The following is a 25009-nucleotide window of genomic DNA, read 5'->3' as shown; positions in this document are numbered from 1 at the left end:
GTCGGAATTGGTCGGTCCTGCACCGAGGAACGAAGAAGCACCAACCGTTTATGTTGGCCCCGTCTCTTTCGACGACATTGACCGCTTCGTACGCGGTTAGCCATATACTGGCCGAACATATTGATATACAGTCAACCCCCGATATACCGCCCACATCGGTGCAGAACGATTTTGGCGGTATAGAGAGTATGGCGGTACATCAGGGTGTTTTACTATGTATTTGTATAGAGATGTACATTGAGCAAACCTGGCAGTAGGCGGGGTGGTGGTATGTGGGTGGGTGGTTGGGTTTGACTATATCTATATCTAGAATTTAACCCAATCAAGTGGTTACTTTGTTTACTTTTCCATGAAAAACTTATTTGCCTCAACAACATGACTTTTTTACACGATGCAAGCCCACGGAATATTGCAACTGTAACGGGAATGAGTGACGTATACTGTTAGGTCGGCGCTCATATTAACGCGACCTATTCAACAGAAAATTGCAGTACACTCTCGACTGAAGTACGCTCAATTTCCCCGGGGACGGCGTACAGCTGATCACTCACTTTACCTCCTGACTCGCATTAATTAGTGGTCTTTCATCGTTCAATGCGATTAGGAAGTTTTCGCCGTCAGATCTGTATTTTCTGGTAAAAAACACTTGTTTATTCAGCATGAAGACAGCGGCAAAACCCGGTAAAACTAATTCCGGGAAGCCGGAGATTTGGTTTGAAAGTTTGAACTTCAATTTTTGACGCCGTAAAAACCGTTACAATAACGTCTATACACATTGATTCCTATAGTATGAGTTATTTAAGGGGTTATGTGTTAGTTGATGTGCAATACGTCATCAATGTTGGTGTTTCGAAATAAAAATCACAATTGTGAATTTTGCGTTAATTTGGTAATTAAATACATCTTATTTTTGATAAATTTCAGAATTTACGTATTTTTTTAGAAGATGTACACTGCGTCATCAATATATGGGGCTAGACTGGTCGCCGGTCAATTCAATTCAATCATCGATATATTCGAATCCAAAATAACTATATTGATCCTTGATAAAGTATGATTTATATATCATTTATCATCGACAATATCAAGCAAGATATGTGTTATTTTTCAAGACGTCAATAAACTTTAAAGCTAGTTTTCTTGTTCATCTAAACAGGCACAGCCTGGTTTTCACACTCATTTCTAATAAATAACCATTGTAGTATTTGAGCCAAGTTTACAAGACGCATACGGTGTATGTACATATAAATGCGATAGATATTATAGGTAATTTAGGACGAGAGTATAATGGTGTCGTAGTTCTCCAGGTTCCAATAAGGGGATTACCGGTTAATGGCAGTAAAGTGTCTTCTCGTGACAGCCTCCCAGCATATATACCCATCAAATATGATCGGTCCGTCCCTGGAGAAAGATCTTACCGTAAATCACTAAACCGTGCCAGATGTGAAAAGAATGGACACGGTTTTGCGGTGATTAATAGCCGAATAAAACGCCGGTCTATGCGCTTGTGCTCTACGCGACATGAACCGCAATCTGGCTTGATTTAGAGAGAGAGAGGCTATTAATGCTGAAAAACGTCTTGTTTATCTAGGCATCAGCGTGACCGATAAAAAGACCGAACCCCGGATATCTCACCTGCGGGAGAGAAAAGTCGTCTGCTGTCTGTAGTTCTACGCTGATCGGTTAAAGCCTTCCAACGCACACGACGCACGGAGACATGGAACAGGAGACAGAACCGTGTTTCCCTCTGTCATGTCCGACGCACACGACGCACGGAGACATGGGACAGGAGACAGAACCGTGTTTCCGAGTGTTTCCCTCTGTCATGTCCGACGCACACGACGCACGGAGACATGGAACAGGAGACAGAACCGTGTTTCCGAGTGTTTCCCTCTGTCATGTCCGACGCACACGACGCACGGAGACATGGAACAGGAGACAGAACCGTGTTTCCGAGTGTTTCCCTCTGTCATGTCCGACGCACACGACGCACGGAGACATGGAACAGGAGACAGAACCGTGTTTCCGAGTGTTTCCCTCTGTCATGTCCGACGCACACGACGCACGGAGACATGGAACAGGAGACAGAACCGTGTTTTCGAGTGTTTCCCTCTGTCATGTCCGACGCACACGACGCAGAGAAACTGGGGAAACACGGAAAAAATATTTGATCTCGGAACGTTATTTCCCGAAAATATGTTTTCTCGTAAACGCACACGACGGAAACTTTCGTAAACATGTTTTGTCTTCTGTTTCCGTGTTTGCCTGCGTCGTATGCATTGGAGTTAGCTAACTTTTAGCGTAGGAAACAGTGTTTCCAAGATCAATCAAACATTTTTGTTGAACGAACCTGCATTTCTAGACACCTTCTTAATAATCTGGTGCCCGACTATAAGTGAGTCGGACGGAAATCGATATTTACAAATAATAGCCATTCAACAGAAATCTAACTTGAAACTAAATTCGAACATTTTTGTTATACTTCAAAGCAAACTTTCATATAACGTTCGTATGTCTACTTAATAATATCTCAAAGATGAATTTAGTTTATGCTTACGAATAACAATTTGTGCAGCATTTGTCCCGACTTGTGGATGAAATCAAAAATAAACTAACACGATCTGATCGATTAGAATAATCAGAAAGCAGAACTTCTGAAGACAGATAGAATTTCGTTAACCTCAGAATTAACCAAACCCACTTAGACTGTAGTTGCTGATGATTCTTTTGAACCGGTTAAAACCGGCGGCAAAACGCGAACAGAATTAACGTGCGTGTATGTAGCGAAAAAAGATTTTAATCGATTTCAATAAATCTTATATGAAACATAAGTTTATAATTTCAGAAGTATGATTCACGCAGATAAATTGATGATTCGCTGCGGGATGTTTACGTTGTGGATAAAATGACGCAAATATTGATGCGACGGTTTGTTGAATATATATATACACGCGCCGGCGGACATCTCTGTTCAGAGACTTCAAAAATTATCTCCATTCGTGTTCGCATGCAATGATAACCTACACATTCTAAAAATACATCTCCAGGACTGTCTAGTTTGGTTATCAATTCAACACGTATTCGAGTCAATTTCAATGTCAATTCAAACGCAGAGACTATAACGGGGCAAGAGTTACTTGGGCTATTACAATCTTGCAGTTTTATTTTTATTTACTCAAAAGTGAAAGATATGAGCAAGGAATTACACCATATAGTTTCGTTTGGGCCTCAAAAGTGAAAGATTTGAAATCCAAAGTATCCATATTTTCGTCATCTTTGACGGCCTTGTTCGCATTCATGTGGATTTTCATATCTATCTCCGCAATGTGCAAAGAATGCAGCGCCACGAATGTGAATACATATCACGTAAAATGCTCTCCTAATAAAAAGCGTTCGGAGCGATAATTTACGTTTCTACTGACAACCACAGTATAATGGAAGTCATGAAATATGCAGGTAAATGCGCTTTATTTCAACCCCGAACAAATAGACATTGCAAATAAATCTTCTGTCCGGTTATATTTGCCAATCACGTGGTTTAATTCGTCGTCTGTTTAGTATAGCGCGTCACGTGATTAACTGCGTCGGCAGACGAACGAGCGTTGGAAAATAGTAATTTCGGTGATTGTGTTCTGAGCAGGGAATTACCTTGCGTCCATGAGTTATGGAACGTAATGATTAACTTTTTTTCATATGAATTCTTTTTACAGAATAAATGAATAAACAATTATAATAAAACTGTAATGATAATATTAGATGAATGACGACTGGTTTGAAGCAACAGTTAGCATGTACAAGAAAGCGGCCCTTAGGAAAGAAAGAAAATACAATAAGATAAAGAGAGGAATTGAATAGGAAAGGAAAAAACGACATAATACGGATCACGACACGACATGTACTAACCTTATACTGACGTACAAGTCGCTCGTGGTGTTGGGAATTAGGGATATCGGTCAACGAGAGAATACTTTAGCCTTTTTACCACTGGAAAGTTTTTTTACAACAAACGCGGGATAGAGATTAGCACAAACTCGGTGGAAAAATGGGTAAATTGGAAAGAAAAGTAGGCCTTACTTCACGCATTACTGACATGAGCATCTTTCGTATGTCTGCTATCAGTCAAGGTGAAGGACAATCGCAAGCGGTACACGCAGAATGTAACGTCACCCTTGTATATTTTTGTATCAAACTTCCGAGATGCAACGAGTGTACCTTATTTTCGATTCACAGGGCGGTTACGCGCTTGGTGCGTGAACCTACGTGGATATTCGCAAAAAGCCGAACAATCTCCCCGGGGAAAATCATGATTGGTTAATTTACGAATTCCTGCGCTGCTGCGCGAAGACCTTGGCATTTAATGCGCTCATTTGTCGAACCTGTCAAATTCACTAAAGACGCATCTTTCCTCCTCGGTCTAGGGTGTAAGCTGACCCTCAGTCCATTCGAATATAGGAACATGTAAAAACATTGAATATATAGGAATATATGTATGTATACATGTATAAACTAACGTGTGTAGTTATCGCTATTCATCGTGCATTTTCATGAAATGTGATATAAACATCTTATTGAATAAAAATCACAGTCGTTCTCGCTACGTGCCGGGGATAAGTGTATCAGCCGGATGATGCAGTCTCGTGACAACGTCAAACTACTGGCTTATATAACCTATCACCGAGTGCTTCTTTTCAGATATGTATGTATATTGTGTGACCTGATCAGCTGTAAGTCACTAGGATGTAATGAAATTGCTAAATAGAAAGCGTCAAATTGACGCTCTTGAAAATGGACAAAAATGTGACGTGAAATATTACACGCGTTTTGTCTTCCGTATCTAGGTCAATGAGAAATCCCGCGACGTTCAAACGATGAATTAATGCTTAGCGCGTTTATAAGGTTTACGGCTAAAAGATTGATTAACGATATTCGAAAATCAATTTAGTTAAGTGGTTTTGTGAATCAATGAAATTCATCTATTTGCTTTTCAGGCGATCGTTTCTGCCGAGTTCGATTTCCAAAATATGAAGTACGAATGAATCTTTTATTCGATTCGTCCAATACGGCAAACGTTTCGCGCGAATCCATTTCATCAGATATGATGCGAGTTCGTGATATCGCATTCTTCACCGACGCTTTGTAAATTAAAGTAGTTTGGGGTTGAAATGAAAACCACGCTGAGCCATAAAATCATAATCGCAATTTTCCCGTGCCCTTTTGAAAATACAATGGCAGTGTTTATCAGGCCACTTTCTCCACTCGCAACCAATAAGACAGATTTTCTTTGTAAACAATAAATGAAATGAAATTTAGCAGTCCGCAGTGTAGAATTTATGGCTTATATTCTCTTTATTCCTCAAGATAAAACTTGCATGAAAATACACTGATATTTCAAATTTTTCCAGACCCTTGTTTTTTGGCTGCGTGGATACTTAACTTGCCCCTTTTTAGTATATATGCCCTTTTCTCTGTGCCCCTGTCGAAATCTGCCCATGGATCCGCCCCTGATATTGCCCGGTAGATTACGATGATTTGTATGATGATTTTAGAATCGATAGTGAGAGTGTCCTTCTTAGTTAAGTGCGATTGTAATAATTTCCCCCTGGAATCTGGATCCAAATATCGGGTCAATGTCTTAAGGTTTAGGAAAAATCCACGATTTTACTGAATCGTTAAAGTTGTTGGTTACATTTGTCATATATAACATTACCACAATATCAACGTATTATTTCATTAACAAGTTGTAAGAAGTCAAAATACGAATATCCTATCACAACTAGCCGCATACATTTGTATTCTAAATATTCAAGTGTCGCTAGGTAACGTATTTAGCCTACTGCTGTTATGAATTAGCAGCCTACTGATTAGCGACGGAACCAAATTTGTGACTGTTAATTAGAATTTTGATGGAAATCATATCTTAAGAAGCAGACTCCAAGTTATGTATGCGCGACGAACTGGAGACCCCTTACCGCTTCCGTAACAAATAAACCTTTTAAAGATTCGTTATATCATAACTTTTTTTCATAACCTAAGCATGCCAGCGGAAGAGAATATACATGTTTCTAAACGAAGATGATATTTGCAAACGTTTCTCTGCATCTCATCCACCTACATTGAGAATCTTAGTCATCTTCCGCGCGCTCGGCTTGGAAAAATGTTCCACATTCAAAAATATTTACGTCTCCAGTCGATCTTTTTGCTTTAGATGAAAGGAATAGAACGTCGTGTGTCGTACTCGGTATTTATCCGAGTCGATATTTTCAGAAATCCACATGGTTAAAAGCCAAAAGCTTCCGGATCAAAGAAACGACGACTAAAAGTGCATACGCGTAATCCAACGGGTTACTCTCTGCCTCTTGTGAATTTTGTCACAGCACTCCTTGCGCAGCGAAATTCTAAATATTTCACGGTGCCTTCTGCGTCCGAGATTCACCAGCCCGATAACTTTTTGATGAAATAACCGCTATATCGAGTGTCTATGTGAAAGCTGATCACGTCACCGGGACGTAGGAGTAGTGCTTTACGTAAAATTTGAAAAAAAATGTTCATCACCAGAGATGTTGGAAAAAAACTGTCAGCTACATCGTGTTTCCAACGGGCAATTTACGGCTAATAACAGTTGTTCAACGAACGATCGAGCATTATCGGAACCTCGGGCGAAAAATCACTTATTTTTACTCTCGGTAATGAAGAAGGAGTGAGCAGCACTGCCCCAGTACAGAACACGTGAGATGTATGTATACGTGACAAAATGCTCGTATAAAGCCACTCCTGTCGATGGACGCTTTGATTTTAGAAATATGTCAATATCGGAAAGTAAGATGCGACCGAAAGCTTCCTTTATATGGCAAGTCTATGCTGATCTAATAACAGTATAAGTCCATATTCCAAATACTCCTAGACCTATCGAATGAAACTAGTATTTTTAAAGCGTCTGTACTCTATTTAAAGAATTGAAAACAATACACAAACAAAATATATCCTGAAATCAGCTGTGAGGGCATTGTACAGTATCGAGAAAAAAAACGGAAAATGAAACATTACTAAAGGACACATGGCGTACAGAATTGTAAACGATACGCATAAAGATCGGTAAGACTAAATTCCTTCCAAAACATGCGTATGAAAAGAGAAATATGACGAAAAATTCACATTTTTCACATGTGTTTAAGTATATTGAATATTCCCGTTGCTGGAGCGCGTGCACTTGATACATCAGAGCAAGTTTTTTTCAGGTCTGGGTAAACACGTGGAAATGGGATCGCCAATAATAGTACGAATCAATTATGCTATAATTTCGTATATAACATATATAGAAAATTATACAAATTAGCGAAACGGGTTAAATACACGCGGCATGTATATAGTTTGCACGTTAGTGTACCGTTAGCATAATGTGTTGATTCGTTGCAGCAGAATGTTCTGATGCGTCGCATTTTACACTAACCGCCGCCGCGTGACACAGGTTAACATTCCATCAGCGTGTCTCAATCGGATAGAATGCCATCAAAATATCTGATTTAGTTCCTCGGGTAAGTCGATTAAGACATCTATTGGTGTTTTGAATACGTACAGTAGACAATTTATTTCGATGTTACTTGTTTTTAATGTTTATCCCGGTTTGGATAGAAGCATCGAGCACGAGTTAAGGGATAGATGGTGAAATATAACTTTGGCGAATGCTGACGTAAAATTTCACGAAATACGGAATATACATATTCAGTAGGGTAGAATGTATATGAAACAATTTCAGAGCAGTTCTTTTTATATGAACCTAATATTTCGCATATTTCTGCTTTTAGTCTTATTTTCTAACTGCATTTTAATGTTTTTGTTATACTGATATGATTTTTTCACTGCATGTGTGGTTTCTCTTTTTGGTTTGTGAAACAGGTGCTCGTTATAGACCGTTGACTTTCAACCATAGACGACAGATAAACTAGTTTCCAATCATTCTAATTCTAAACAAGGACTACATTATCGTGAATTTGGATTTCATAAATGTATCATCACTCGATTCTGTATTTGTTTTAGAATGCATAAAACAAAAGAAAAGGATTTTCCTTACCAATATATATAACAGTTATCATCATACCATTTACTCACATTTGATATCTTTCTCCCTGTCCCCTTTGTAGGTACGTTTGCGAAAAACGGTCCCTTGACTCAGGGTCTGCGTAACTAAGTCAATACAATCAATCTGAAACCATTTGTCTATGATATTGTATTTATTCTATATGTTTAAACTATTCATTTTCTATTTGTGACGTATGAAACTAAATCAAGCCGTTTGTTGAGTTTAAGTTTTGTATTGTTGCTTCGATAATAGCTGATGTGATTCGTAGCGAAAAACGATGTAAGAAAAACTAGTCAAACCGGTGGAAGATTCTTTGCTGTTTTCATGGGTGTTTCTTAGTGGTCCGAGTTCGCGGGAACAAGAAAAACGGACTTGATAAGATGCATACGTGTAAACGACTAAAAAACAACTGAATATGAATGCCTGGACTGAGTTTTGATACTACTTTTATTGAGCTAATGGGATCGGACATAACATGTTGTTACGAACCGGATTGTGTGATGTTTCATGAAATCCTCTGAAGCGTGCTGTCGGTGGTGTCAGCTTGTAGGGTTTAGCTCAGGTCACCATCACTAATACCCGGATACTGGACCCGTGTCGACGACTGTTGCGCATGAATTTGGCTTCAGTGGCGTTGCCGCTGCAATGATTTACTGAATGACGTTTTTCTTCTTTGAATAGCACGTTTTTGAAGAAATTCAGTAAATTCACCGCGGCAATATTTAGAACCTGTCCAAAATCGGTTTTTATGATATGATATGATATGATTTATATTTTTGGCCGCTGGAATCAAAAATTGCTTCCAACGCGCCGGGCTTTGCAGTCATCCGATTTCTTTAGTTAATTTAGTCAATTCTTATGGCAACTTTAGGCAAAACTATAACGTTATGCAACCCGCAACTCAACCCAACGATACATTCATTTGAAAAAAATACTAAAAAGCTGGTCTTTTCATTGATAAGTTCAATGCATTAAGTAATTTTCGTTTTATTAATTCATTGTGCGCGGTTTAACCATCAATGAAATAAGTAGGGCAAACTTCTTTTGATTATCAGAACATGAATTCGAGCGCGGCTATAGCTAGTCGTAGAAAAAATCAGATTTACGCCGAATTCCAATTAACGTCGAACAGAGCGAGAGAGAGAGAAAGAGGGAGTCGATTCTAATCACTACTGTACGTAGGCCTTAATGATTTACACAGATTTAACGCCATCTCAATTAAAACCGGGTGATAGGTTTTATGTTTTCTGGCGGTTTCAGAGACTGTACGGTTTGTCGAGACCGCGCGCCAGCCAGGCGATAAATCATCGCTGAATTTGACGCATTTGATTGTGTGTGCTGTTCCCTGGGATGACTTCTTCGAGCGTCTGATCTATCATCAAAAATGTCACAACTGTGTATCTTATTCAGACGGCAACGATCGATCAAAACTACAGTTAACAATGCGCTTGAATCATGGCGACAATTTTCGAATATCATTTATCTACCATCAGTCGTCAGTCATGCCATGGTGACTTATTCAAATTTGAGCGCCAGATTATGAACGACTTGAATCAGGAAACGTTTCTTCACTCATTTTGAACAGCCATTTTTCATCGTAGACTTACGCAGAGACATTCTTAAGTTCTTCGTTGGTCGAAATGCTGTGTTTAAGATTCCGACAATTTACCAAGGATTTTATCTGGGGAAAAATAATATAAAACAATCGGTTTAAACAAACTAAACTGGTCGGTACCGAATAAGGAAGAGACAAAAGTTCAAATTAGATTCAGATTGCCAATGGAAATACCACGAATCCTTGGAGTATTCGGTCTATAAAACACAAAACCGCAAATTGAATGCGTAATTTTGCTTCCTATGAAATATTGGAAATTTCCACCAGTTCTTGCGGGAAAATTAGTTAATACATTTATCAAATACCTCCTCACGCATTGCATTCAGATATATCATTCGGATATATGTTATGTTATATCGATATTGCTGTACATTTACCGGGCGTATTGTGTTCCAGTGTTGGCCTTTTAAACAGCTTTCCAATGACAATCATTACGAATGCCGCATCTCGTCTGCTCTATATCAATATGTAGATAGGTTGACTAATGTTATTAGCAGCATCTACAATGATAATAAAAGTTTTCCTCTGGCACCCATGCCCACAGACAGGAGGAATCCAAGTTACACTATCAGAGTCTGAGATGTATTTAGAAATGTATGGATTTGTCCTTTCTAAAAGAGATTTGCAGTCATTTTCATCATTCAAATAAGACATGATCGAAAAACGTATTTGCTAAAACAAATGAAATGACTTCCTCTCACTGGCTATATATCTCAAAGAAGGGTGTACCTACTATACTTCCCGGTAAAACATAGGTAATAGCTTTAATCAGCGCATGTTTAAAGCTCCAATTTAGGTTTCCGTAACGAGCAATCATCTCAAGTTGAGATTGAGTTGCTCGTAGGCTAAATTGACTCAAGAAATCTTACTTCAAAACGCTGAACCATCGCTTGAGAATCGCTAGCGCCTCTAATCAAACCATGGCAGTTGGTCGTTTAGGTATTAAAGGTTTAACCTCAATGTTTTGTCAAATGAAGTTAACTACTGACCTAAAGCGTGTATGGACTCCATAAAAAGAAAATCGTTTTATAGTCCACGAGCCAACCTATAGAAAATCGGATATGGAAATGACGTCGCCAAACCCTAACGACGTCTTAAAGCGGTGATGCTCTCTGAGGATTTGAATCATGGTTGGCGGCTGGGGTGGAAATTATAAATCTTATCGTCTGTCTTTGACACCCGGCAATGCGCTTAATCCGCGGCATTCGCAGTTCGTAGAACGACGGCGCGTAAAACCGCACTCATGCTTCTGTATCGTCGCTCAAGGAGTGTTTCACAAAAAGCCCCGACGGCGCGTTCTTGACACTGCTACCTAATGCTAGAACGTGACTGCGTTGTTTGTTTTTTCATTTATGAACGCGTCATTTTCGCATGACTGAACGACCACTGAAACGATAACTGTTTTCGTAGCCACGTGGAAAATCTGTACCCGAATGCGAGGCACGGAAAAGAGACTCTTTCATCTCCAGCGAGATCAGGCAGACACGATTCCGATCGATAAATATCGTGTAATGGTTTCGAATAAGCGTTGTGCGTGATGATATTTGAATATTCATCTTCATTCTCCTCGGCTGCGCGGACGATACGTAGTGACGTCACAACTGAGATGATGACGTCACGCGTGACTGGTAGACTGATCGTTATCGACGTCACACACGGGATTTGATAAATACCGGGCACAAAAGTAACGGACCAAAAACTAACTCGAGTATACACCGGGTAGATTTTCAAGCATTCAAAATTCTGTTTTTTCCCACGGTTAACAACAAGATCGAAATGCTCATTGTCAGATTTTAGCTGATTCTTTCGATGATTCAAGTCGAACTTTAGGATTCAGCTAATCATACGATTGATCCGGATGGCCGTAAGTACTGGTATTTGTTTTGTGTTGGTTTTTATTTCGTTTTTCTCGGCCGTTCTCGAAGACAAATATGTTGCGTTCGCTAACGATACCCCGTAGTGCTGTAAACAGCAAACAACATCGTCAGATATTGCAAACAAACCGCACAGCTAAAAGCTTAAAGACAACAGTTTGCTCGGGTTCATTTGTTCAACGGAGTAATTATTTTGCTCGCTAAATGACCCCTGTTTCGCTCAATTATTACACAAAGCTAAAAAGGATGCACGGAATATAGAATCCCACAATGGTAACGAAAGACAAAGTCTGAAAATGTTTTCTAGAAATAGTAGTTTATTCGACGTTTCGACTGTATTCTAACAGTACAATGTCTTCTAACCTTAGTTTGTATCACTTTGATAACCTTGATTAATAACATCGTTCTGGGTCTTTTCATAATATCTGCTGTGACCCGGTATTCCTGAATATGACTACAGCCGAAACGTCGAACTACACTAGCTCGAGGAAACATTTTCGGACTTAGCTTTTCATTATTGTTCGATCCTCTCTATATAATCGTAACAACACAAATATAGTGTTTTATCAATTGCGAATAATGGCTGGAATAGGTTTTCACGAACAAACCCACTGCCTGAAAAGTAAGTAAACATTATCATCCACGGTGTCTTATCTATTCCGTTCACAGTTTATTTTTATTTTAGCCGTCTGGTGGTATCTGTGATATGTGCGGCGAATATTCTATTTCATTACCTGCGCCATACATTTTGGTCGTCTGTAACAGTTGCCGATCGCGGCGGTGGAATACACAATCGTCGAAAGGATTCGGTTTTTTGTAGAAATTAGGTCAACGACGTGAGGTAGAGCACGGTGGCGCCTCAAATATTTCGTTGATTTATATTCTGATCTGAAGTTCAGTTCTGCCTGAATCGTTGATCTTGTTTTTGATTGCGGGATTTCGCTTCTACTGTTCTGTCTTCGTTATCTTGGTTAGGTTGTCAGTTGCCCAGCATATTTCTTTAGACGATAGTGAAAATCAGTTCATTTTGAATGAAATCTGAACTTGATTTTTAGGCTTCCGAATCCGAAAATTATCAAACGAGTCATCGGATAGATATCTGAGCTTATCAGTTTGATATCGGTTTAATGGTATACCATTTCTACTTCGTCTCAGCTCAGAAGTCGACCAAAGGCCCAGTCGCACTGTCATCCCGAGACTGGTAGATTGCGTATAGAACGACCATGGGCTTAGACTGACCCCTGTTCAAATACCCATTGTCCCTGCTACGTGTGACACGTTAGCTTTCCACTTCCTACGATTCTCATTCTTAGGTTTGCGGCTATGTTATTGTTTTTCAATTTTGATTTGCGCAGACAAATGACATTCTAGTATTTGAGAAAAAGTTGAAATATGAAGAAAAACTAAGACCTCCTTAAAGGTTTCTCGTCATATTGTGGGTTTTTCTTCAATATAACTGAAACCTCACCAAGTATATATAGGATACGTTGTCGTCTTATCGTATGGATGTTTTCAGAGAAAAGATTGAAGCGGGAGAAAAAGTTGCCAACCGGTTTGGTCTATACTAGATCAAGTTTCTATACTACACGTTGTGGATTAGATTAAAATTGAGAGTCGCAACCGACTAGTTGGAACTGGAGTCGTCTCCGTCTATCATTGACATTGTAACAATTACTATTTAACTTACCCTTCTAGCATGTAATAACGGTCTAGTTGCTTGTACACTATACCTAATACCTACACTCCTACACTCACTGCCTACACACCCTTCATCGATGTAAGATTTCGAATGCGTGTTCGGCCTGAAATATCGGAATTAATTTCATATAATGTATAGGAGCCAGTTCCATAGCAATACGTTAGTAAAAAGACCAAATTTCCACTACACCACCAGGGGGCGTTGGTAGTGAGGTACCAAAATTGCTAGGTTGGCAACGATGGTTTCGAAGAGCCTACTAGCAACAGAAAGTAAGTGTTGCCAAAAATTGAAGTGTAAGTCAAACGGCTTTGGCTATCTTGGGTTACAGCATTCTCTTTCCGAACTTTTGCTAAGTCTATGTCGACCGTGTCCTTCGTGACTTATACAATCAGAACAAGAAAACCAGTCACCGAAAACCTGGATGAAATGGGACATGTTGCACAGCCTTTTTCGGGCATACTTCGATGGACTACGATGAGAATCTATCGAGAAATAATATGACAAACCACCGACGAAGTTAACAAACCAGTAATCTAACAAGCGAAGTCAGCTAATATGTTCATCGGATCAGCATCTTTTAATTTCTTCCATTGCGCCTTTTTCCACAAGAGAACTTGATATATATGCTATGCACATTGCATAACTCTCGCGCTGAGCTTTCGCCCGCTGTCCCATAGCCCTACTAGAGCTGTCTCATTCACATACATTTATCATCCGGGTTATTGATGATATTCAGATTTCGACCATATTCGGTTATTCCAACTGAACTTAAAAATGACAACTGGATAAGGTCGTTTGTTGGTAAAATTACCGAATAATTATAAATCGCTGTCAGCTATCATAATCTGCGATCGCACGATTTGGCCCGTGTCTAATTTGGCCAGTGCGTAGTGGAGAGCGCGTTCAAAGTGAGTATTTTTTTCAGAACCAGTCGCGATTCACACGCAATATTTGTGCTAAAATTTGGCTCGGGCCTGGTCCGAAGTTTTTGTTCGGGCCAAATTTAGCTCGGCTTATTCACTAACCAGTACGAAAAATAAATGATTTTGCATATAAATAATGGCCACATTGGTGCAGGACTGAAACTATGAAAAGGAACCCTTTAACACATTTCGAATTACGCTGCTATTTGCGCAACGTTTTACGTTAGATTCACACGTGTACCGGGGGTTTTACGACCAACATTTCGCTACGGTGTCAATACGACACCGATATGCTGCACGAGTGAAATATCAATTCGATGACAGATGAAACGATGGAACATTAATTGTTTTGTTTCCAGTCGCCGCTGATGCGGTTTTGTTATACGAAAAAGCTAATGAAATAAGTGCCTAGTAGCGTAGAGCTTCTGCCGAAACAACACTCTACAACAAATGAATCTCGACAAAAAAATGTTGCATTTCTCATTCATTTATAAATGAATAGTGCCAACGATGCCCGAGATACACCGCGGTTATCAAATAATAGACGTATGATTTAGCTCTTTATTTGCTGAAATTAAGAGAATAGGGAAAAATCGAAAGCATTATTTGTGTGCACCAACCGATGTTCGACGTGCTTTTGTGAAAGTTGAAACCATTTTTTTGTTCGACAACCCTTCAGAGGGCGATCGAACCATTATGAAAGGTTTACGCCGAAAAACGTTCCAGTGAATTCACTTTCGAAAAACGTTTCAATCAGTTTAAAAGCTCGATTTAGATTTCTAGGTACCACCTAGAATCAAGCAAAGCTAAAATCAAACAAATGTCACCCGAGGACACAAAGCTAAATGATGATACTAAATGCCTTTATTGTATTATTTTCAGAGCTATGAATAACTCGAAATATTGATGGAATAACCAGGTGCAAAAGTCGTGTCGAAATGAGGAAGCGAGCCTAGGGAGCGCCCGGCAGAAAAAATGCCCGATAGTATTTGTAGCTTAATTTCAACTAACGTCAAGTTTATCGTACAGATTTGTATTTTAATGGCGACTGTAGTGAACGCTGGTAAGTAAACCTTATATAATATACATCATCACCATTAATACGACACAATCCATGTTGTGACGATTATATAAAGAGAATCTCACAATTAAGTAACGAAAAATGATATCAAGTCCGAAAATGTTTCCTTGAGCTAGTGGTCTATTCGACGTTGATATCCATCTTCAGGAATACGGCGTCTTTTATGAAAGTTGAAAGCGTTTTTGGACTTGATAATCTTACAGATTGTGGATGATACAGAATTTGTAAATGAAAAAGAATAGTGTATAAAATTTGTACGTAGAATGATAATGAAAGAGAAAATTTGAATTAATGCAATTGTTGCCATATTTAATATCTACACAGAGAAGGTGGATAGGGGAATGAGGTATTCAAGGCCTTAAACCTTTGATCTACAAATTTGCGAACATTTTTGGCTAATAAATGGGATGAAAAGAGTAGTTTGAATTGGTCTTTCTTGTTGATCTTGTTGAGGCTTCTAATGTGGGGGGGGGGGGGGGGGTATTCTGTTGATATCTTTGAAGAGTTCATCTAGCAGATTTTCCCATTTAGAGCTGCACAACAATTACAAAATGAAATTCGGTCTCAATCTCCTCTCGCGCACACTGCAAAGTCTTCGGGTATTTTTGTATGTCTACCTCTCTCGCTTATTAGCGGGTGAGCACTGACTCTTCTGCCCGGGTGAAGCAGATATCACGTGAGTCACGCAGACGTCACGCGTCACGTTCTGTATGACGCTGTGACGCCACGTGAATGCACCAACGTCCCTAGGTCCGAATCCCGACAAGAGAGAAAGAATATTAATCTTCTTAATTCGAATTTACGCACGTACAGGCGTTACTCATTACACTCAGACTATGAAGCAAACGTTTCGTTTTCGAATTCAATTGTGACATCGTTTAGGGTTTTTCTCAATGCGAAATAAGTTTCTTGGTTCTGTATTAGCTAACAGCTAAAAAGGTTTTCGAAACCACACCTTATCGTCTGCACCGCCTGTGAATACGTAGATTTGATCGGTGCACAATCGATTAAGACACGAACCCCCGCGGTGTTGGATATCAACTCTAACATATGTTTTAATAAATGGCGTTCGGAATAATAATAAAAAGAAAACGTATATTGCAGAAACGCAAACTCATTCCCTGGCAGCGATTGTTGTATGTTTAATATGTAATATGTGATGTCGAATGTTTGATGTCTTTCGAATCTTGCCGCAAATATAGTTTTCGATTGAATGAAAAGATGGAAAAGATACCAGGAACCTCGTATATGCCCCCCCAGCCATATCGACTGTTGTACTATTACACAATTACATCGATCGTAATTCGCAAACAGTTCTTTTAAAATTGTCTGAGTGAAATAATGTTTAATGTATGTAACCTGTAAAGTCTGTTGAGACATTTTGTGTAACGGACTGTAAAATCAATATGATAACGATAACGATAAATGATAATCAATAATGATAATCAATAATGGTAATCAGAAACAATAATGATAAACAATAATCACAATGATAATCAATAATCACAATTATAACGATAGTCAATACAAATAATAATAACGATCATGATAATATTTTCTTTTTTTAATAGCGCTGTTGTATAGAATATCGCTGCACTTTTACAATGTGTACAATATAATTAAGACAATAACACAAAAATATAGGAATAGTTTTAAAAAAAGCTCAATCCATTATAAGATCACGGGAAGTTTGAAAAAATATATTATAAGATTTTATTTAAAGGTTCGAGTGTAAGACTAGATTTTACTTAATCAGGAATTGCATTGCAAATACTTGAACAATCCAGCAATCGAATAGGCCGTTTCACCAAAATTGCGGTTTGATGTTGGCTTGACTAGTTGCTTTGATTGACTAGAGCGAATACACCGTGTAAACATTAAGAAGGGACTAGACGTAATCTTTATAGCAGCGTTATTAAGACGTTTTTGTACAAAAGAACTTCGAATACAGCGTTAACAGCAATCGGTAGCCCATTGAGGTTTGTCAGAACAGGAGTAATATGTTTCGGATTTCCTAGTTTTTGTGATCGATCTTGTCGCATTATTCTGAATAAACTGAAGACGATTTATCAGAGAACTTTTAGATACAACAAGTGAAGAGATTGCGTAATCCAAGCGCGAAATTACTGAAGAGTGGATAATGAAAATGATATTCCGAAACGCGAGTTGATTAGCAAGAGAATTCTAGTTATTTTGAGATATGTTTCTTTTCGAAAACGAACCTCTGTTATGTAAAAGGAAACCTGTATTTGATGAATTACACTGCCAGTTAGTACTTATCATCGCGCTGTTGTACCAGTGAGCGCCAGTTATAGTTGCTCGAAAACACGATAGAAGTCGCTGTAATGTTCGCGGTGACGTCATTATGTCGTTGGTGACATCACGGTACATTGTTTTGGCGGCTGCTGGCGGCTACGGCAAAACTGGAACACTCCGTCATTCGTTGGAAGCGACGCAGACTCGTGGACTGCGTAATCTTCACGGCAGATAAAGCGATTATCGCAGACATATGCAGGAAATATTGGAAATAAAAGCCGAGGAACAACAAGAAAATTCGCCAGGAATGAATAACATAACAACAGTATCAGGAATACATTCTACTCAGTAGCGTATCAGTACAGAAATTGTATATATATATATATTACTGAAAGGTAAGTTCTTCAACAGAAGCATTGTATCTAAGTGTTCATTTTCAAGTCGGCCTGAACATCGCATCGTAAAACGCTGATTCACAACTTTATCGCCGTATTGTCATAAGGCTTCAAACGTAAATGCAACTTGAAAATTCGCTTCGCAGGATTTATGAAACAGAAAACATTTCGAAATTTAGCCGTGAAATCATGCACATAAGAAATATACATACGCTTACGTTTTATATATATCTATGCTAGGAGCTTTGTTCAGTATTCATCAAAATTCGAAGCAACAAAAGTAAGAGCAACCGTAAACGAAAATTAAACGTAAAATGTGCTATGCCCTTCTCCGTGTACTCAATATTTCAACTTTCTAAACTGGAAAACAATCCGTCCAAGTAAAACCGGGTCCTGTTTATATATTTACGTATAAAATGAAAATCACAAAAACAAAATTCAGCGATTTGCAGTGAAATAGAGTCGAGTCTCCAGTAAAAAAAAAATGACTGCACGCAGTATTGTATGCCATGACGTTTTCCGATTGTTTAGATTACAAAGTACCGGCGGTGCAAAAACCTACTATCGCATATCAAATAGAGACCTGGCAGCGCTCGCTACGGATACATGTATACAGAAAATGCGAGTGAAAAAAAAGTAAGAGATACAATAAAATACCGATATTAAACATTATAAAAAAACCTTTTTGAATTCGTACTCAGATTTCCGTCCGTTACTATAGAGTTTTAGGTTCTGAGAACATGGGTGATAAGTGCTTAGAATCAAGCGGAACACGCACGGACAAATATCCCGCTTTGAAGGAAAAATGCTTTGATGTTTTATGTTTAACTTGAGGATGAAAATATCTAGTTTTTCCGTAGGATATGAGGGCAATGTTCATTTGAACCTCGTTAATACGATTCAGTTTAAGACAAAACCGGATTATCACGACGATTTCAGGTATGTCCCAGATAATATATCTATATCAATCAGGCTTTGAATCATACGAAACCAGTTTAATACGACGATTCATTTCTACCCGCAAGATTCGTATCAACGAGTTTCCACTGTATGTCGTCTGCATAGAAAACGTGCGCATTATCTTCGATGCATTTTCAGAATTTCTGAAATTTGAATTTCTCTCGAGATTTTGTAATATCTAATCGACGTGAAACCATGTCTTGTGTAATTCACTTATGCGGATATGGCTAGCGGCGATATCACATAATACGTTCGTACGGATTTACGCGGTGTCAACGAACTGACAACAGTCAGAAATAGTCTGACCGACCACACCTTAAACGAATACCGACTCGATTTCACACGTCAGTTGTTCCGAGTACGTGACAGTTCCGCGTATGACTAATGGCCAACTTGATGTACATATTTAATGGCCGCAGTTAAGAATTGAGCGTAAGAATTGATTGCATTTATTTCTGATTTCTAGAAATTCATATATACATGATAGCAGTTCTTACTGTACCTTTCTTACAGAAGAACGTACGTAGTATAATTTCATGTGTGCTTGAACAGAATTAATAATGAGGTCCAGTTTATTGCATTCTATTTCCTGAATATGAATCCGGTAGATGTCTGCGACAATAGGGTTTTGGTATTTATTTCATTACTATATGCGTTACTACATAACGTGGAGTTTCGAATTTCATTAATTACCCGCACAGGGAGCGGGAGGGCGGAGGACGCGCGTAAGGAGTGAAGGAAAGAGATACCGCAATGGACAGTGAGAGGGAAATACGGATACGAGATTAGGGAAGAGGTGACATTTTTCCCTCACCTATTTCAGTTTGTTCACAACTTTGACCGAATGAATACTTTTCTTTCTTTTTTTCGAAAGCAAATTATAAAAAAGGCTAGAAATCTTATGATAGTAAATTAGGCCAATTCAAATCAATCGTGCCTAAAACATTTTGAAATTTCAAATTATGACTGATCAATTTTTTTCTATGAAATTCCTCTAATCAAAACTATAAACAATTCAACCTTCTAAGTATTCAAAAATATGCCAATTATTCGTAATGAATGGTGATGGTGATGGTGATGGCGATGAAATGATGAGAGGGACAGTGAGAACACAGAGAGAAGGATATGAAGAGGGAGTGAAGGTGGGGCAAGATATATTTTTTTCCAAGATGTAAATTATTCAAAGACCCAGACAAGAATCTCTTATTTCTAGCCTTCTTCTTGTCATTACTTATTTGCTTTCGTCTATGACGATGATACGAAGCTGGCGACAGAAAGATAAATCAACAAAATCTAAAAAGCGACTTTAGCGCAATCGACTAATGGCTCGGCTCGAAGCGATATCAGCAAATTGTTGAAATGCGTCTGCGACAGCCTTATACGCGCTGAAACGACATAAATCAATTAGCAGATTTTCATAATCGTTTAGTAATTCAGTCCTTTTCTGAAATGAACGTTGTTTCGCGTTCACTTTTGGATAAGAAAATGACAGTGCCGCGACACGAATGAATTTCTTCATGGCTAATAACATCGATACATGTGAATCATTGACTGTATGTTTGATTGAATGTAAAACATTTCGATTTCAAGCGTCAATCACAAAAAAAAAACATCCAAGTCCCCAATCGATAATATCGACTGCCCGCATCAATTCAACTGCATTTCGTAGTCAAAGATGAAGAAAAAAAAACCGAATAGAACCGTCTAGATGAAACCGACCTGTCGAAAATCATTATAATCGTGATTCGTGACGCATGAATAAGTAAATGTGATACAGTGCTAGCGTATAATTACCCTTAAGCGGATGTAAATCCTTTCTCTTTGTGCTTGACGATAGATGTGTTCTAAAAACAGGTGAATTTAATCGACGGTGGCGACGAGATGTTTGTTTCGCTACTCCTCCTTAGTGACGGCACCCGCGCGGTGGTCATTATTCGGCGTACGTGAGGAGGAATTTGCGTACAGAAAGGGTATACATTTTTTTTTCATTTGCCATAAAAACCCTGGGAATAGCATTTCGTGACATCACCCCAAGTGACATTTTGTGACATTGCCTCAGTGATGTGACATTTTGTGACGTCACCTCAGTGACATCGCTGACGCACAATGAATCGATGAAAAACACGAACCGTCGTTAACCAAATGAAAAGCTCTGTGGCGAAGCAGTAAGTGCGCCTGAGTATTCTAAAATCGTCATTTTGTAAGGTTTGTTTTTAATCGCCAAATAGATAACTATACTTAAGCTAATCTTTTTTGATTGATTTATATTTTGCCACTCACTTTCGGGTCTACTGGACTGCAATGCACTATCATTTCGAGGTGTTCCGACTCATTTCAGACTTCTTCTCGTCCTGTAGGTGGGTGCATTTTCTATTACAAATTAAACTACAAAACTTAATTTAACATCCAGAACCAGTGAATTATTTCTTGGCAGTTTGTATAGACTTACTACATGTGATTCGTTTGTATCTGACTGAGATAATGGAGTTCCATCGTTCTTTTAAGTGGGTCGATTGCTTGTGCTGTCAAGCTCAAATCTCTGGCTCCGCAGTGGCCGGAGGCTGTTAACTTTTACAAAAATCTTTATTCCAGTTACAGGTTTTAATCAAATTTGTTGATACTTAGTACGGATGATCTATGGGTAAGGAGTGAGTGAGCTAATTTTAATTATTCACTGACGCGGCGAAACTGCTTCAGACGATAAGCTTCTCGTATGGCCTCCAGGGAGTTTGCATTGTTAGCATTTTATTTTTAACGGGGTTTCAACCCCGAATAAATCGATAACCGGAAATCTTCGGCCATGTACAATAGGGATTTCAAATGTTGGGATCACGCGAGGACGTAACCAATAGCAGACGGAGGTTCATGATTCGTATATTGCCTTGTGTTTATCTAATTTATTCACAAAACGATCGCAACGATCGACGGAATATACGGGAGTTTGTTTTTATAGAAATGCGACACACAAATCTCTCCCGAATCAGCGAAAAGAGAGGAAAAGACAGAGAGACTTCATTCAGAATCAGCGCGTATTATCTCGCGAATGTAAAATCGATCAGTCCCAGCCGGGGACCGCGGCTGTCATACCGCTTTCTCGAAACTAATGCTACACGTACTACTCCATTATAAACACTCGTTGATAATCACCGATCCGGGAGAATTCACAAAACAGACTGACAAATTGATGATAAATGCGTCGTAATAGGTGAACGCTGCTTGTAAGAAAACAGTTTCTCGTTGACTGAATTATCAGCGCGGGGAGTAGAATTTTTTCTCTACATTAGACGGAGTCGAATCACTGAGTGCGGTTCGATCTGAGAGTTTTTTTCGAATTGCCCGAAGGCGTACGCGCTCGGTACGTCTGCAAACACGAAACGCGAAAAATCGATTGTTTCAGCCAAATCCACAAGATTTTGGCTTTCGATGCACATAGCGGAATCGAAATATATAACTATGAACACAGTAGAGCACCGTCAGTTATGCCCTTGTTCAGTTCCGACTTAAAACATTCGGTTTCATTTAGTTCGCAAATAGTAGTCGACTAACTCCGATAACCGAATCAGACCGGCAACCAGTCTATCTCCAGGCCCTGGTAGGTTCATTGACTGGTTGCCTGTCCGATTCTACTAGACTGGTTGCCTGTCCACGTTTGACGCGCACAACAGGACGAAACGCCGAGCAAGTTTGATTTTCGGAGTTTGAGCACAGATGTTTTATCATTTTTTGTTTCTATTGCCGCACTCTGATAAAAACGTTTTCAAGACTGCTTTGCGCACCTGGGGCCAGTTGCATAGTTATGGCTTAGACTTAAGACCAGTCTAAGACCAACTTAGTTCTATAGCTAATCTAACAACTTTAAGACCAGTCTTAAGATTTAAGACCACTTTTGGACTTAAGTCATGACTGTGCAACTGGCCCCTGGTGTTGACCCGAGACGGTTATATTTCAGTCTCTCCGACTCGTCGCATATATACAAAATAATTTCCTTTTCACTTCCCGTCGAACCAGATTCTCTTTCAAACGCTAACATGATAATTTTCTCGCGCGACGCTCAGCGCATTTCATTTACGGCTTCTTGTCGTCAACATCCAAACCTTTAATTATCGGCCGTCGATCGGCGAATATTTCATTAAGGAAATTACTGTCCTGTTTCGCGGAGACATTTACCGAGAATTCAGAAAACGATTGAGATCGTACTGCATGAAGTATGTGTTACATGAGCCACATATATACAAGGCATGAGCTGCTATTTTCGCCAGTAGCGAGATAAAGTGGACTTAAATCCACGGACAGACTTAAATTCACAGTTCAATAAGTAAACCTAGAAGATGGAAGCCCCAGCAATTAGTTCATAATTAGTCTAAAAACTGGATGAGTCAAAATAGATAAGCTGTGTGTTACTGATTCAATTAAAGTTATTATTATGTATGGGTTTATTCCGTGCGAACCAGATTCGAAAGATTTTCTAACAGGTGTGAAAGATGAGTTTTAACTCAATGTTTAGAAATACAATTTCTCGGCTCATTTCGTACTATTTCGAAGACGCTCGCTATATGCGTCTACGAGTAGCATCAGGTCTTTCTCGTGTAATTCACACCTTAGTCACAATCGTATTCTTGATTGTTTGATACGAGTTCACTCCGACGCGGTATCAACTTCACAAACATGTGTCCCTTTTCATGTTGAGATAAAAGCTTTTCCATCTTCAGTCTGCTCGGTTGCTTAAGAGAGTCTCTGGTCCACGTTTCTGTACATTACTGTGTCTTATCCGGAGTATTTTCTGCTCTTGATTCCGGTTCGGGCGACTGCGGATTCCATTTCCAACGTTCATAAATCTTTACCGAGAGCTTTTCCCTATAATTACGTGTGTTTTAGCGTATCGAGTTTTCTTTGGTAAATTCTTCTCGCAGTAATGAACGCACAATAGCTGCCTCTTATCCGAGATACGATCTAATTTAGTCGGTGTAAATTGCTGGAATCGTCTGGAGTCTCAGAACTGGAACGCCGTTCACGTTAGCCGAATCCGTGCAGATATATGACTGGCAGCAGCAGCAACCCGAAACAAGTTTGTGGCTCTGTACGCTTCAGGGGCCGGTTCCATAGTCAAGACTTAAGACCAAAAGTGGTTTTAAACCTTAAGACTGGTCTTAAGTTGTTAGATTGGCTACAGAACTTAGTTTGTCTTAGACCGGTCTTAAGTCTAAGTCCTGTCTATGGAATCGGCCCCTGGGGCCGGTTGCACAGTCATGGCTTAGACTTAAGTTTAAGACCAACTAAGTCCTAAAGCCAATCTAACAACTTAAGACCAGTCTTAAGATTTAAGACCACTTTTGGACTTAAGTCAAGACATTTGCAACTGGCCCCAAGGCCCAGTTGGCCCGGTTGCACAGATAAGTCCGAAAGTGCCCCAAAACTTAAAGACTGGTCGTAAGTTATTAGATTGGATATAGAACCAAAACGGTCTTAGACTGGTCTTAAGTTTAAGCATTGACTGTGCAACTGACCCCTGGTATCGGGGTAGAATATTGATATTCATAACGTAAAATTACAGGCTTTGTCCTGCGTATACTCTAGGTTTATGAGATGAGTTTGCAGTAGCGGTGGCTATATTGGTGATATTGATATTTCAACCTGATATCAAACAATCGTCGAGTGTAAACCGGGTGGGAAATTGTTCCGTTACTGTTTATAGTCCACATTCATAAAATCAAGATTGGACATGGATACAAATGTCAACTGGTGTGGGTGGATAATAGAGGGAAGGCTGCACAACGAACTTCTTTTTCAGATTAGTTGTGCAGAGAAGTAATGTTTCAGCAAATGTAAATGAACTTAAGCTGAGCTCCAGAAGCGAGGTGCTCCTACCTTCCTTGATATGGGGAGGTATAAATGATGTCGTTGTGTCTGTTGGCTGTGACAAAGTTCAGGAGTTTATAGGCCTTCGTCCATGGGAATAGTGATTTATTGTTTATTGCGTAATTACCACCCTAGGCCGAACACTAGTATGTTTATCTCCGTAACAGAATCTGTGTTTCGACCAATTATCGTCGAATCTGGCACTAAGTGATGGAATAACCTACTCGTATTGATCTTTCATTATTTTCAATAGAGAGGCGGTCGTCTGTCTCT

At 39.2% G+C, this 25009-nt stretch overlaps 1 protein-coding gene across 1 annotated transcript in view; it reads left to right on the top strand.

The window, feature by feature from the left end:
- Positions 1-7445: 7445 nt before the first annotated feature.
- Positions 7446-25009, top strand: part of LOC141908870 (uncharacterized) — a 32523-nt gene continuing 14959 nt past the window's right edge. Inside the window, exons 1-2 of the mRNA XM_074799128.1 lie at positions 7446-7532; positions 15071-15251. Coding sequence (XP_074655229.1) covers positions 15164-15251 — 88 coding nt within the window. The 5' untranslated portion in view covers positions 7446-7532; positions 15071-15163. The remainder of the gene's footprint in view (positions 7533-15070; positions 15252-25009) is intronic.

This window comes from Tubulanus polymorphus, chromosome 7 (genome assembly GCF_964204645.1).
Source record: "Tubulanus polymorphus chromosome 7, tnTubPoly1.2, whole genome shotgun sequence".
Lineage (NCBI taxonomy): Eukaryota > Metazoa > Nemertea > Palaeonemertea > Tubulaniformes > Tubulanidae > Tubulanus > Tubulanus polymorphus.
Note: the sequence above shows the minus strand (reverse complement) of the source record. Positions and strands in the feature narration are given on the sequence as shown.